At 39.9% G+C, this 14,078-nt stretch overlaps 1 protein-coding gene across 2 annotated transcripts; it reads left to right on the top strand.

Moving 5' to 3' along the window:
• The first annotated feature begins 2,240 nt into the window (after nt 1–2,240).
• On the top strand, nt 2,241–5,067 carry LOC131665324 (uncharacterized). Of its 2 annotated transcripts, none has more exons than XM_058937151.1 (3): nt 2,241–2,466; nt 3,064–3,756; nt 3,825–5,067. In XM_058937151.1, exons 2-3 carry the CDS (start codon nt 3,225–3,227, stop codon nt 4,388–4,390), a joined length of 1,098 nt encoding a protein of 365 aa, XP_058793134.1. In that variant the 5' UTR covers nt 2,241–2,466; nt 3,064–3,224; the 3' UTR covers nt 4,391–5,067. The 2 variants fall into 2 exon arrangements, with proteins under 2 accessions (XP_058793134.1, XP_058793133.1); XM_058937150.1 differs by lacking the exon at nt 2,241–2,466 and adding an exon at nt 2,500–2,771.
• The last annotated feature ends 9,011 nt before the right edge of the window (nt 5,068–14,078 follow it).

Raw genomic sequence — 14,078 nt, 5'->3', positions numbered from 1 at the left:
TGTCCATTTTCAGGAGAGACAATTGATCGATACTACTACAGGCATCAACGTAAAGGTAAGTAGTCCTAATTGACAGTGTTTTTTTGATCATCACATACATCTACGAAAAAAAAGCAAGAAGAATCGGATATCATCACATATCTCAGCGATTAATTACGTGAAAATTCGCGATCGTTATAAATTCAATGCTCGCTCAGCGAGAGTACGACACGTGCTGAGCATGCGAGACGCAACACAAAAAATAAATGAAAAAGAAAAAAAAAGGAAAAAAAGGCAAAAAAAAGAAAAAAAACGAAAGAAAGGATGGGGCAAACAAGCTCTTGCACGAGAAAGAAATATGAAATATAATAAACGACCTGCCGCCCGGCGAGTGGACAGGGGACAATGCAATTCTCACATCGTAACAGGCCGTTTTGTCGTTTATACGAACGGGAATGACTTTGATCGACGGCTCGGGATCACCGAGTTTCGCCCGCGTCTTTTTGCGCTCTCTCTCTCTCTCTCTCTCTCTCTCTCTCTCTCTCTCTCTCTCGATACATGCGACGTACATCTGCTCTCGCATTAATTGCACGTACGATCGTAAGTTGCGCGCGTGTCTTGCCAATTGCCTGTTCTGCCTGCTCGCCTGCGGATCTTCGCGAGATTTATTAAAGTGCGATCTAAGTAAGAAAAGCGACGCGGACGAGCGAGAACCGCAACTTTCGGCGCGTCGACGCTTTCGTATACGCGGAGGATTTTTTAGATGAAAAGACGTCAGACGTAATCTTGGCTTTGCCAGCATTTTCAGAGAGCGACAGTGAATTTTCACAATGAATTGAATTTTCACAAGAATGGAAACAACTGTTCGCCGCGAAACTCTCATGTTGGAAACTGTATGAGAACGCAGGTGAAGGAGCAGCGTGTGCGACGGTCACGAAAAAGAGGAGAGGAAGAAAAAGGGAAATGTACAGGCATGGAAGAAGAATCGATGGGAGTATCCCGCGGAGTTACGGCAGTGTTATCGCGCTGTATCTCACGTGTAGTTTTCATTACCATTCTGCGCTTATGTGAGCGATCGGAAAAAGCGATTTGATTTATTACTGCGCATCGCCGACGCCGACGCCGTTTGTACCTTGCTTTCCAAGGATGCACTTCCTGGAAGTGCCGCCACAACTTATACTTACGACTGAACAATGTCCTTGATAACAAAGAAATGTGTATTACGCTCGAGAAAAAAAAATGACCAGTAGGATATTTTCATAATCTAACTTTGCTAAGTGGTGAACTTTTTTATAGATCAAACTCAAATTGCAACGTCGAAGTAAGTCCCCCCTCGGCGAAAAGTTTAAAATCCTATTGAGCTTAATAGGGATCGCCTTGCTGACAAATGTAAGCGTTAGTAAGGTTTAATGGGCTGCTGCCCATTTCGTTTAGTTCAGCCGTACTGATACCATTAAAAATTCAACAATCTTTGACACCAAGGGAGAAGGCTGGCTGAGTCTGACGGGATTTCAGCGGAATACTTCATTTTTCTTTTCTGTTTGTTTAAACTCTCCAGCATCGCTACTTAAACTTAATTTTTTAATCGAGTCTCGTTTTCGTTATTCTATTGTATTTGTATTTGGTAATTGGTAATAAAAATTGAATAAAAAAAACGAGATATCACGTTCACTTCTCGACACTTTATGTCCCTCAAAAGCGCAACATTTCTTTTTCGTATTTGTGAACTAAGATGAAAAATTATTGTCAGGGAAAGCTACGTAAAAACTCGAATGACTTTTTGCACTTTTTTTAAATTGTATGCTAGACAACCGCGCATCCAAAGATAGTTTAATATGAAGTAAATTTATCGAAAAATCAGTTCTTATCAACCGCATCGAAAATCAAGTCTTCCATTGCAGTAACCCAAAAACAGTATTCCATTCGCGAATGAAACGTACGGAATAAGGGGAGGGAACGCGAATAGACATGGCACCTGCCACCGATGCTTATACCTCGAGAACAAGGAATATATCCAGCTGCGTGATGTGCGCGAGCGAGCGAGAGCATTCGTATCGACGTGTTCCTCGGCTTGTCGTACTTCCCTCCTACTCTCGCCGTCGGCGGAGGCGGCTCGCAAGCCCCTGCGCAAGATGCAACCGACACGTCATAATGTCTCGACGCAAGCGCGAGACTCACTAATCCCTTAAACGGATTACCAATTAAATGCCTCGTCGTCCTCGTTCTCGTCGCTGGCTACATACATGTACTTCGTATGTGTATTGAGTGCTGTGTAATTTGAATTGTTTAGCTATTGATTATGTGCTTTGCAGATGACGATTAAATGGTGAATGTTATCATCAAGTTTCAAGCAAATCATGCATAAGTTCTCAAGATTCCGGTGATTTGGTCGTATTCAAAATTGAGAGACTGCCGATAACGTCGTTCGCTTTAGTTTAGTAAAAACTTATCGCGCTTGTATACATGTTGGTATTTATCGCTGTATAGGTGGGTAAATAAGAGAGAAAGAGAGGAGAGGAGAGCGAGAAAGAGGATAAGCGTTTAACTTGCCATCGTGAAACTAACAGAATCTTTTAGACGCCATTCACACTCTGTAGTATTACTATTTTCGTGAGAGACTCGTGTTAAGTACGGTGAATAGTTGAATTTTATTTAATATTGTCTTGCACGTTTTTAAATTCATTTGACTTATATATTTTGAGACATTACATTGAGTGTTGACACGTTATATAGTAACATGTTTAAAGACGGCATAATGTTTGTTTTGTTACTAATGATTTTCACTTGTATAGGTAAGTACAACTGTAATGAGAACATTTGATCATTTAGAAAATCAATATTGATCAAATACGTGTTACGGCTAAATTCACAAAATGAGGACTTTATTGTTGCTGCTAGTAATGTTATTGATTTTATGTGTAAGAATTAGAAAAACATTTTTTTGAACGAAGTAACCAGCAATATTTCAATGTATCTCTATGGAAATTGAAAATGAAAATTGGCCGATACACTTTCAATGCCAATAAACTATACGATTATCTGCTATTTTTCATCAATTGTCTTGATGCTTTGTTGACTTCTTAGGTTATGCTTCGTCTGAAACATGTTTAATTAATACCGAATTGAACGATCCAAATGAAAATGTGGAGCAACAGCCAATTATTTACAATTATAAACGACGCGCGGAAAATTCACCGCATTTTGTTTACCCGCCAAATTACTCTGATAAAGACGATTGTATCTGTATGCAACCGAGTCGTTGTCGCATTCATCTTGCATGCCCAGGTTCTTACGTAAATCTTTACAAGAACTCTGGCGACACAAGTTTTTGCAACAAACTGAGAACAACTTTTATGACAAACTACGATATATTACGTAAATTTGATTTGCACAACTGTGAAGCTGGTTTGGAATCTGGCTATAATGTTAGATGCGAAGGGAATATCACAGCAGTCATGAAAAGCTTGGAAAGTAGAAAACGAACCGAATTTATCAAATTTTATGCTGTTGGCTTTGAATTGAATTTGGTTGACTTTTTGTCAACTTATTACATTATGTTTGATCCGAGGGATTCTCGAGCTTTTCCTTTGGCACATAGCAAAATAATTTCTATTGTAGAGAAAAGACAGAAATATGATACAGATCACGATTACAATTTTGGATTGATTTACCAACAAAAGACCGTCAACTTTACTGATATTTATTCGAAAGAACAACAAATGTTCGAGTTTGAAAGACAAATTCAAAACAAATCAGTGATCGACAAATATTTCTCGAGTAAGCTTTGACTAGACTGTAATTCTATTAATTATTGAATATTCATTAAAAATATCAATGTTTTTCAGATGGTAACTATTTAGTTAGGGGTCAACTTATATCAAAAGACGATTTTTATTATGTGAGCCAGCAGAAGACTACAGCGTTTTACGAAAATACAGTTCCAATATGGCATAGTATTAACGATGGAAATTGGAAGTTAATTGGACAAATCGTTCGCAAACTAGCCGACAATTCTTTATCAAATTTTAACATTTTCGTCGCACCAGTTAATTACTTTCACATAGGTGATAGAGAAATAGTATTGGAAAGTGAAAAAAACTTGGCTCCGGCGCATCCTGTGTACATTCCTGAAATAATTGTCAAAGTAGCAGTTGACTCTACGGATATAACACGAGGAGTTGTATTTCATACTGTTAATGATCCTTATACTACCGTGGAAAATGTGTCGGGTTTTAAGTTGCCTGACAAAAGAACACTTTGCGAAAGTTATATGAATTGTCATGATAATCATCCTGAATTTTCTAATGTAACTAGAGGATTAACTTTTTGTTGTACACTTCAAAATAGTAATGTTTGGGAAATTGTTAAAGAAATCTTTCATCCAAATTTAAAGTTTAATATGATGATTTGATTTTGGTTTGGTTTAAAAGTAAAGGCTTAATAGTTTATTAGACACATTGTATGAGAATTATTAATTTTGATTGCAATAAAAGTAAAATGTAGGTTTTCTCAATTTTTTGATTCAATAATACCTATGGTATTTACGGTTGCTTTACATCGTATTCTTAATAGAAAAAGGAGTTTGAATCTCTTAATTATATTACCTGTATTGACTTAGCAACGTAAAGAAACAGTATTTCACTATGAATATATATTAAAATTTATTTTAAATCATATATGTAATGTGCATTATAAACTTTATATCTTTATGATTTGTATGACATTGATTACTATCAATAACAAAGTTTTATTAACTTAAACATCATTATTATTATTTTTTCAAATTTTAGATCTAATTATCTTTGCAAAATAAGTTTGTTTGACGTACACTGCATAATTATTTTTCAACAAAGAACGTATGCTTGCGAACGAATGTATTGGCACAAATATACCTAATCTAGAAAAAATGGTGTTTATGTAAATTAAAATTATAATGTTTTCCGAAATATATGTTTTAAGAATAGATTTTTTTAAATTTTATTTTGATCGGTAAAATTGCACGATAAAGCCGTTTATAGTATATTATTATATGCATAATGATTGATGTAATTTGAATGTAATTTGAATACGTCTAAATCTTGCAATAAAAATCAGAGATTAATTAATAATTTAGTTTATTACTTTTTCCACTATAATTCTAAGAGGCTCTAGAACTACTGAAGTTAAAATCCAAAATACATATGTTATGATCAATATCTAACTTTTTAAAGCTGTATTTTATTGCAAAAAGCTCTAAAAGAGATTTGCTTCTCTCGGTTCAGTTTCAGTTTAATTCTGCAATTTTTTTGGAAGAAATTAGTCTCAATGCTTTTTGAGTTCTTCGATTTGAGCTTCGTTAAAGTTCCGTTAATGGGCCGGCATTACCTATTAATTTATTAGGGAAGAATTCAATCGATAGTCATTTGACTGAATAATGTATATACAGTTAAAAATACAATATCCTATTAAATCTATTAATTAATTTATGATGAATAACTATCGAATTTAAAACAGTGATTAATTCTTAATTATAATTTCTAGTATTTTTTTTCAAAAATGGCTTCAAAAGTTTCAATATTGTCTTAGTTCTAGGTATTAGATAACAATAGTGTAATCTTTTCAGTCGAACAAACAAGGCTGCTTGTAAGAAGAAGCAGGATTTTTGAATGAGGAGGGAACAATTCAAATAGTATGCCCTAAAGTAACGTTTTGAACGTCAATTACTATATAATATGTCCTTTGGTAGGTCCTGAGCAAGACGTACAAATATCAATAACCATATGACTGAATTTTACCATTTAGATGGATTTGGATCAATAACCTTCATGAATAGAATGTTATTACCCTTTCCTATGAAATTTTCAAGAGATAAAATCAATCTGGAATACCTTTATTTTTAAATCTTTAAAGAACATCTTTGTCGCTCAAGGGATTTCCATCGGCAAAGAAAAACATAAGGCAAAAAGAAAATCTTTTGAATAATGCTGTTTCGAGGCATCCTCTTCAAGGAAGCGAAATTTCCAACGACCGAATGATACGGAAAGTAAGTCGATCTCACAAAGGGAAAAACCCGAACGAGAAAGAAGACTTAACTATACCGATAAGATTGTAGCACCCGCGCCTATGCACACACGCCCATACAAGAGGGTCATCAAGTTATCGTCGCAGTCCGTAAATCATGGTGTTTGCATAAAATATTAATAAGTGACACGAGTCAATCTGGGATTAAAGAGAGAGAGAAAGAGAGAAAGAGACTGAGCTTGCCACTTTATCTATCGTCCGTGCACTTTTGTTTGCACTACGGCTTTTCCCACGTACGCACCAAACCACTCGCCTCTGAGTCATCCATCTTGCCCTGTGGGTCGCACTTTGGCAAATAGTAATAATGCATCCCCCCTCCACCGTATAACACGCGGCGAGATTGGATATATGCGTAGGGGAGTTCGGCTGAATGTTGTATGGCACTCGAGTTTGTTAGACACGAGAACGATTGGTTTGTTTCGTTGAGTGTAGCAGTTATCTCGAATATTCATCCTATTCGTTTTTGTTCTTTCGCTCCATAATTGTTGCTGACATTGTGGTTATTAATTAGTCTCTCTATCGTTCCATGTTTGGAACAATTAATTTCAATAACAATAGCGCGCAAACGCATCGTCAGACATCGACATATCGCTGAGCTGAAAAAAACATCCTTTCGCGAATTTCGCGAGTATTCAACGAGAATAATAAAAGCGCGTAACAAGCGAACATTTAGCCGATGTCGATGCAAAGCTTGAAATCTCTCTCTTTCTCTCTAACGTGCAACAGCATCGCGTTAAATGGCATGGCAATCGAAATGATTCGGCCAGGGCATGTGTGTGATACACGCTGTCTGCGTGATGATGCTCTTTTGCGCCCAAAAAGTTTCGCCAAGCCCGCTCGCGGGTTCGCGCCATTCGTTTTGTTTGTCGACTGCTATTTTCGCTTCGGCTGGCGCGTGATATTGCTTTTTAGCGCGAGCACTGATTGCCATAGCATTGCTGATTGAGGCATTCACGAGTTTTTAATTTCAGCCGGTAATTAATGAACGATTTGTAATTTTGAGGGGATTGTTAAAAATTTATCTTTTTAAGAACTGCATCAAAACATTTATTTAACAAATCCGCAAGTACTGTCGTCAATATCTAATCAATATACGGTGGTTCAGCTAAAACGGCTTATTCTTGCATAGGTTATCGTCAAAAATCTTTGATACTTAATAAATCATTGTTGCCCGATAAAATGTAATTATAATATTTGAATATTTGATTGTAGCAAAAAAACCCTTCTCAATAAACGACTCGTACTGCACTCATCAACGAAATTCATCAATTACCATCTTGAAATCCGAAAATGGATTGCTCGTAAAAGAAATAAATAAATAAAATAAAAAAGGCTTCCCGGTTGCGTCCGAACAGGCGGAGCTGCCAACAGCCGTTTCCACCACTGTAAAACGGTTAAACGACCGCACGCTCGTATACATCATTCGCGTACATATATAGTACGTACGTACGTCCGCTCGCTTGCAAACTCCAATGTCCGCGTGTGCGCGGGACACATAATCGACCACATCACGCAACCGAAAATCGTCCCCTCTAATTTCGCGATGACCAATGGGCTTTTGCCGACCCTTTTGCTTTGATTGATAATGATGCCATTGTTCTACGAAACGATCTTGCGGTTATGCCCGTCGTTCCCCGCCAAACGCGATTGTCTTCAGCGCCAACTTTTCATCGATGCGTGTCTCACCAATAAAATGCGTGCGCGCGACATGGAAGTGTTGGCTGACAAGTGAGTCCCGCAAGTCCTATGCGTGCAATGCAAATGGCAAATGGCAGCACGTTTTGAATCTAACACGATCTAGCGCAGGACGCGAGTCAACACCGCGAGTGCAAGTCTCAATGACAAACCCATCTACACGCGACGTGCAAGACAAAGGCAGAGAGAGAGAGAATTAAAGAGAGAGGAGATATCTCATAGCAAGGCTTAGCTTTGGAAGGCAATGAATACGAATAGGTTTGACGATACGATCGTCCCTTCCCTGCCTACGTCTGCGGGGTTGGCTTTTCCATGCGTATATCTCTCGAAGCCAGTGCTAAATTAAATGATTTGCATAAGTAGGTGGGTGTCGACAATGGCAAACATTGACAAACTCGAGCTTCTCTCTCTCTCTCTCTCTCTCTCTCTCTCCTTTATCTCTCGCTCTCAATGTCTCTATTTCTCTGCTGTTACTGCTGTTGCTTTGTTATATCCTCTCGTCATCCGCTTAGACGTCATTGTTCATGATGGCGTTTCTTTGGCAGTGATATAAGTCTGGTCAATTCGTGATGTGCTGCTGGTATGCGATGGGTATGAAACAATTACTTTACTCGCAAGGATTCGTCAATGATGCAGTCGTAATGAAATTGACCAATGAGCTTCGCGCCGAATCCGATTGCATGACCTTCAGCGTTGTCGACGACAGAAACAACAAGAGCGAGACAGAAAAGACACACACGCGGTGTGCAAGAAAGAATGATACCGAGGCATAATGGAGTTTGCGATAAGACTTCGCTGCGTATGTATATACGTAGCCACGGGGCGTCACGTGTCGATCAGCCTGTCCGACACTGATACACGCAACTTTCTCCCCTGCCCCCTCTTGTTTTCATTTCTTTTTGGCAATTAAGCGGCGCGTGCGCCATTGCTCTCTTCGGATTATATTTGGATTGCGATGGTCCGCCTCTGATAAGCGACGACGGCGACAATTCAATTTTTCAAAGCGCGAGAGCTGCTAAGAGTTGGCCTGTATTTGCTTCAGTTGCGAGTTTGTTCGAGTACTTTTTTGACAAGTGTTTACTGGTTCAGAAAGTTTTGGAGTCTTCTTTGGATTACGTGATTATTACAACTCGCTTTCATCGTTAAGGGGAAAAATGTTTGATTTTACTTATTAAATTGAGTTTATTCATTCGCCGATGGAATCACTGAAACGTACATGTATTGAATTATGTTCAAATTTCCTATCCGCGTGCCATCAACAGAGATACACAAAATATGATTGTTATGAAATGTTCAAAAAAATGAAATCCGAGAACCAAATGTATTTCCGCACGATAATTACAACGAAATGTTCGATATTTTAGAAAGTTGATTTTACTCACAGTTGAGCTATTGGCTTGCCACACGGGTAAAATAATAGATGATGAAATTATCAGAAATTCACATGGATGGCTTTTATAAAAAAATATATTGTTGTGAAAAGGCTTTTGGTTGTTAAGAATATGAATAGATGACAGCCATTTCCATAATCGAGGAAAAAGCCTCGTGTTGAATGTCCCTCTTGGCCACACGGCACAGCAAAAGCCACGGAGAAATCCAACGGAAAAAACAAAAAGTTGTAGGCGCAAATAAAGAACGTCGGGGCAGCGTGGAACAATACACCGGTATATATAATACATGCGCGCGCGCGACAAAAAAAAGGAACACGGGAAACAAAGCGCATTGGATGATTTGTAGGTATATGGCATGCGCGCGTGGCGCGATATACATATACACATATATGTATAAACTAGATCGCGCGTCTACAGCACGGTGGCGTTGTATACACGGCCGATTCAAGTGCGTGCAGATACGACGTGCGCGTTTGTCATGCCGTCGGCCCTTTATTGCCGTGCGGTCTGCCGGCCGAAACTCTGTGTAAACTGCAAAAATGCACTTTTTTGACGCGACATGCCCTATGAAAGCTCATCGGCTCTGATTTACGCACCGCGCTGTCTTGTTGCTTTTGTCCCGGCGCTGGCTCGACTATTTTCGCCGAGCCGCAGATTGCACGAGCGCGCAGCCTCTCTGATTGCTCGCGTGTGCTGCGGCTTTGTTTCAGCTCTCTCCCCCGGCCTTGCGCGTAGTGCGAGTGACGTTTACGCGCGGATATAAAGTTTTTTCTGCTTGGATCTTGAATGATTGATTGCGTGTCGTTTGATTTTTAATGAAAAGGAAAAGAAGAAAAGGAAATTAGCCGTCCAAGTATCTCTCGCACGTGTGCGTGTGGCGAAGGTAAATATTATTTCTATAACCGTTGTCAACTGGGTGTCGCTTTGGGAGAGACACATAAATTAGCAGGCAATCTCGGGCAACTTGGACAAATATTATTTCGCTCGCGTGTGACTGGCCCATTCGCGACGAAATCGTTCACTTTTATTCTCTTTTATCCTCGCTCTCGTATACCCCTTTGCTTGGCTCTTACCCCTCTGAATATCGAATCTTCGAGTACGTATCCCTTTCGATTGTTGGAGCTTATCGCGATGTTTTCATTCCAGGGCAAAGAAAACCTTTCGGTTATTCAGTTATTATTTTGTTGCTCGGCATGCATCGCTCAACGATTATATTCTCGGGGTGAAGCGACAATTAAGAGGCTGATGGGGAGACTGAAAGAAAGACTGAAGGAAAGAGCTGAATTCAACGGATGCTTTCTCAGTTACGAGTACGTACGACCAAAGTGCGGAGGTACGGTTGAGCCTATAGCGTGATTATCGTTCTTACTTTTGATGCTAGCTGTGGAATTTGTTATGTTTGTGTAAAAACGATCGAAGAGATTCATTGCCGGTAATTCACGACGCGAGCTTGCGCAGTCAGAGTTCCTTTTTATTAAGCAAGTTTTGAAGAACAAAATATAGCATCACCACTAGCCAAATGCGTCGCACTCCCTTTCCTCCCGTAGCCATCTGGTGCTCTCAAGCAAAACTCGACTACTACAGCGACAGTCTGTTTTGCTGGCAAACGCTCTAATATACACGGGGCATATATATTGAAAGGAATCCTCTTCCGTGGCGCGGAAAAAGGGAGCCGTGTATGGGAAAAGTGTATTATTGTCGCCGCCGGCTGGAAACAAGAGAGAGGAAGAAAGCTGGCTCGTCGAGCGTGACGACGACATAACGTCAGCTCGAAACATGATTTCACTTTGGGTGCTGTGCGCGAGGGCGACGATTATGTGTAACTCTCGTGACTCGTTGGTAATTCATAAGTTCGGTTTCAAGGGATCAAGGAATCAGAAATTATGCTTTCAGCCTTTTTCACTTTTTTCCTTTCAAGTGATATTTCTTTGAGCCACTCTCTCAATGACATCGTTTTATATTCATACAACAGAGATCGCATCGAACGCGTTAATTGACATGTCTTTCAATATCATTGATATAATTAGTATTATATTTGATGGATCGATAATCATCAGGTTATCTTTTGATACTTATCTTAATATTGCATAATGAAAAACTATCAAATTTTTCTCTCGAAACCTACACTCTAATCCATATAATATATACTATCGCAGAACAATTCGAAAAATCTATGCCGAAAAAGTTGAACGGGAATGAGCAACACATTCGATGTGATCATCCGACCCCCATCAAAAGTAAAGGTACATAGATAAACTTTCTCCCCTCAGCCTCGGAAAATTTCTTCGAAAAATATCATACCACATCGAAATTCCCATAAATTCGCTATTATTCATCGTCGTCACTGTAGTATTCTACGATACATCATCCACATGCTTATTTTTTTGCTGGTCCCTCTGCTATTGCTCGCGTGCGTATATAAGCCGAGTAATCTCAGAGTCGTCGCGATCTCTCTGCTTCGCAAACCCGTCGCCTCCCCTTGCTTGCCTGTTCCTTTTTTTTCGTCGTCGTCGTCGTCGTCGTCGTCGTCGTCGTCGTCGTTGGATAGAAGTATAAAACGCACGCCCCCTCTAATGGTCGGCTGCTTAGCGAGCCTGATTTATTTAGCAGAGCGCCACCGCGACGAATCCAACTTGCAGGATTAGCCGTCACTGCGCGTGTGTACTTTTGCCGCGCCGCCTTCTGCGTAGGGAGTCGCTCTTGATTTCTGTGCGCTCTTTTCTCTCTCACTCTCTCTCGTTCTCTCGGCGCGGTGGCCGTGCAATCGTGCCCGCACGCCGCGGCTTGATTTTGCACGGTGCGCGTGAAATTTGGCATCATTGGGTTTGATATACACGTGTATGCGTAGTTGGGCGAGGGTGAAAACACGACCGATGTTGTTTCTGATGTAATTAATGGTTGCCTCGAGCCGATCGGGCTGTACCATGGCTTCGGAACAGCTTGGCGAGGAGCTTGGCCGCGATAATACGCCGTTTTTTTTCTCAGTAAAATTGTCATTTCCATCTTTTGCCATTGCCGTCTCACGCATCGTTCACGATTTTTCGAAGACGACAGCGCTGTTTTCCGCCTCGGCCGCCAGTCTGGCGCAGCGTTTTGGGAATTGGCGTTATATCAGCAAATACATATATCGTCAGGATAGGGGCAACCGAAGCGCAACGCCGCACGACATAAGTAAGTCACTCGTGTAACATCGCCAAGCGTCGTCGACGCGGATAATTCGCGGAAGCTTCTTCGGCTGCTGCAGCAACGTAGGGATGATGAATCTACTGCGGAAGCACTTACGACATTGGGCCCCTTTAGCTTTGTTTTCCAACTCGCTACCCAACGATGACGTCCACCCCCGTCTTCGGATTACTCGGGGTGATCAGCTATGAAATTAACTTGCTTTCTCTCTTGCTCGGACTGGTGTGTGTTGTTTGGCTGTTTTTCTTCTGGCTGGGTGCGTTAGTGGATGTGACTGATGGTTAGGTGGAGTTTTTTTTTTCATATTTTCTTGTATTATGTTGAAATTTTCTTCAACCTCAGCTGCTAGTCTATTTACGCAATTTATGTACCACAAATTGGCTTTACCTATCGCAAGTCGTGCAAAAACATTCCACCGTTTCTTTATTCCTAGCTTTCTGCACGGAATACATCAAATTAGAATAAATACGAATAAATACAACATTCCTCGTTTATATCGAACAATGCTGAATGTTTTTCTCTTTTAGCACATCGTATTGCTTGTTCAAGCAGCAGATCCTCGAGTCCATCGAGGATGTCACGCGTTTGCGATCATCGACAATGTAACGAAGAAGAAGATCGCTGGCGCGCCCGCGTGAACGGAAAGTGGCTCGTCATTCGGGAAAAGAACCTGCTCGATCATCCCCAAGTTGACGGCTGTGTAAATATCACCTTCCTGGGCTCATAAAAGATATACCTTAATTACGCCGAGACACGTTCCTTTCTCATCTCGATGTTATATAAATATATACGAACGGAACAAAGGTAGTTTGTATCTATATTTCTTATTTTTTCACAACATTCTTGTGAATATATTGAGACTACGAATGTATTTACTGTAAATTTTTATTGAAACGTGGATCTTTCATACTAATTATCTATATAAATGGCTTAATACTTGTGAAACAATTTTGAACTTATACATGTCCGTATATTCACCATTCCTTATCTGAAAGAATGGAAAATTATTTTCAAACTCGATTTTAGTTTTAAATTACACAAGAAGATTTTTTGACTTTTTTTCATATGGGTTGTGTTAATTTTCATTCCATTGATTTAGAGACATGGAGATGGACAGCTTTAATCTTTAACGTATAGTTTAAACAAATTAAAAATTAAAGAAATCGTTCTAAAAGCTGTGTTGTGAAAAAATTTTCGAATCATTCTTCAACCATTTTCGAATTCGCCATGAAAATGTAACTATCTTAATCTACCATAATAATATCAGATATTTGATAAAAAAAGAATGATTCTCCTATTAACATTAGTAAAATGTTAGTGCAGTTCTCGGAATCGTTCTCATTTTTCAATAAATTAATCCGCTCTACGAGTAGCCCATATGTGGCTTGTAACATCGTCAGTTATAACCATATTATAGATCGAACAAAGCAATATACACTATGACATGCATCCCAATACTTGGCGGTCGTGTTGTCTAATCTGGCTTGTCTCGGCGTCGGCACGTTTTTGACAATCGTTCCCCGCGTTGCCGAGCCAATCGAAGGGATGCGTCGCCATTATATTGCGCTAGACGTGCGCACATACGGGCGCGACGAAGCGACATTGTGCGACGCGTGTCGTGCGCGCGTTTATGGTTAATTTCGCCTTGCACAACACTCTCGTAGAAGTTCTTTGTGAGGGGGTGCCAATTGTTCTTTGCATTTCCGTTACGACGATTCGACATTTGCATTTTCACAAGAGTGTGTCAAATATGCTACCGCACGATTCGTT

This window comes from Phymastichus coffea, unplaced genomic scaffold (assembly GCF_024137745.1).
Source record: "Phymastichus coffea isolate CEN01 unplaced genomic scaffold, Cenicafe_Pcof_1.1 PCOF00050, whole genome shotgun sequence".
NCBI lineage: Eukaryota > Metazoa > Arthropoda > Insecta > Hymenoptera > Eulophidae > Phymastichus > Phymastichus coffea.
Note: the sequence above shows the minus strand (reverse complement) of the source record. Positions and strands in the feature narration are given on the sequence as shown.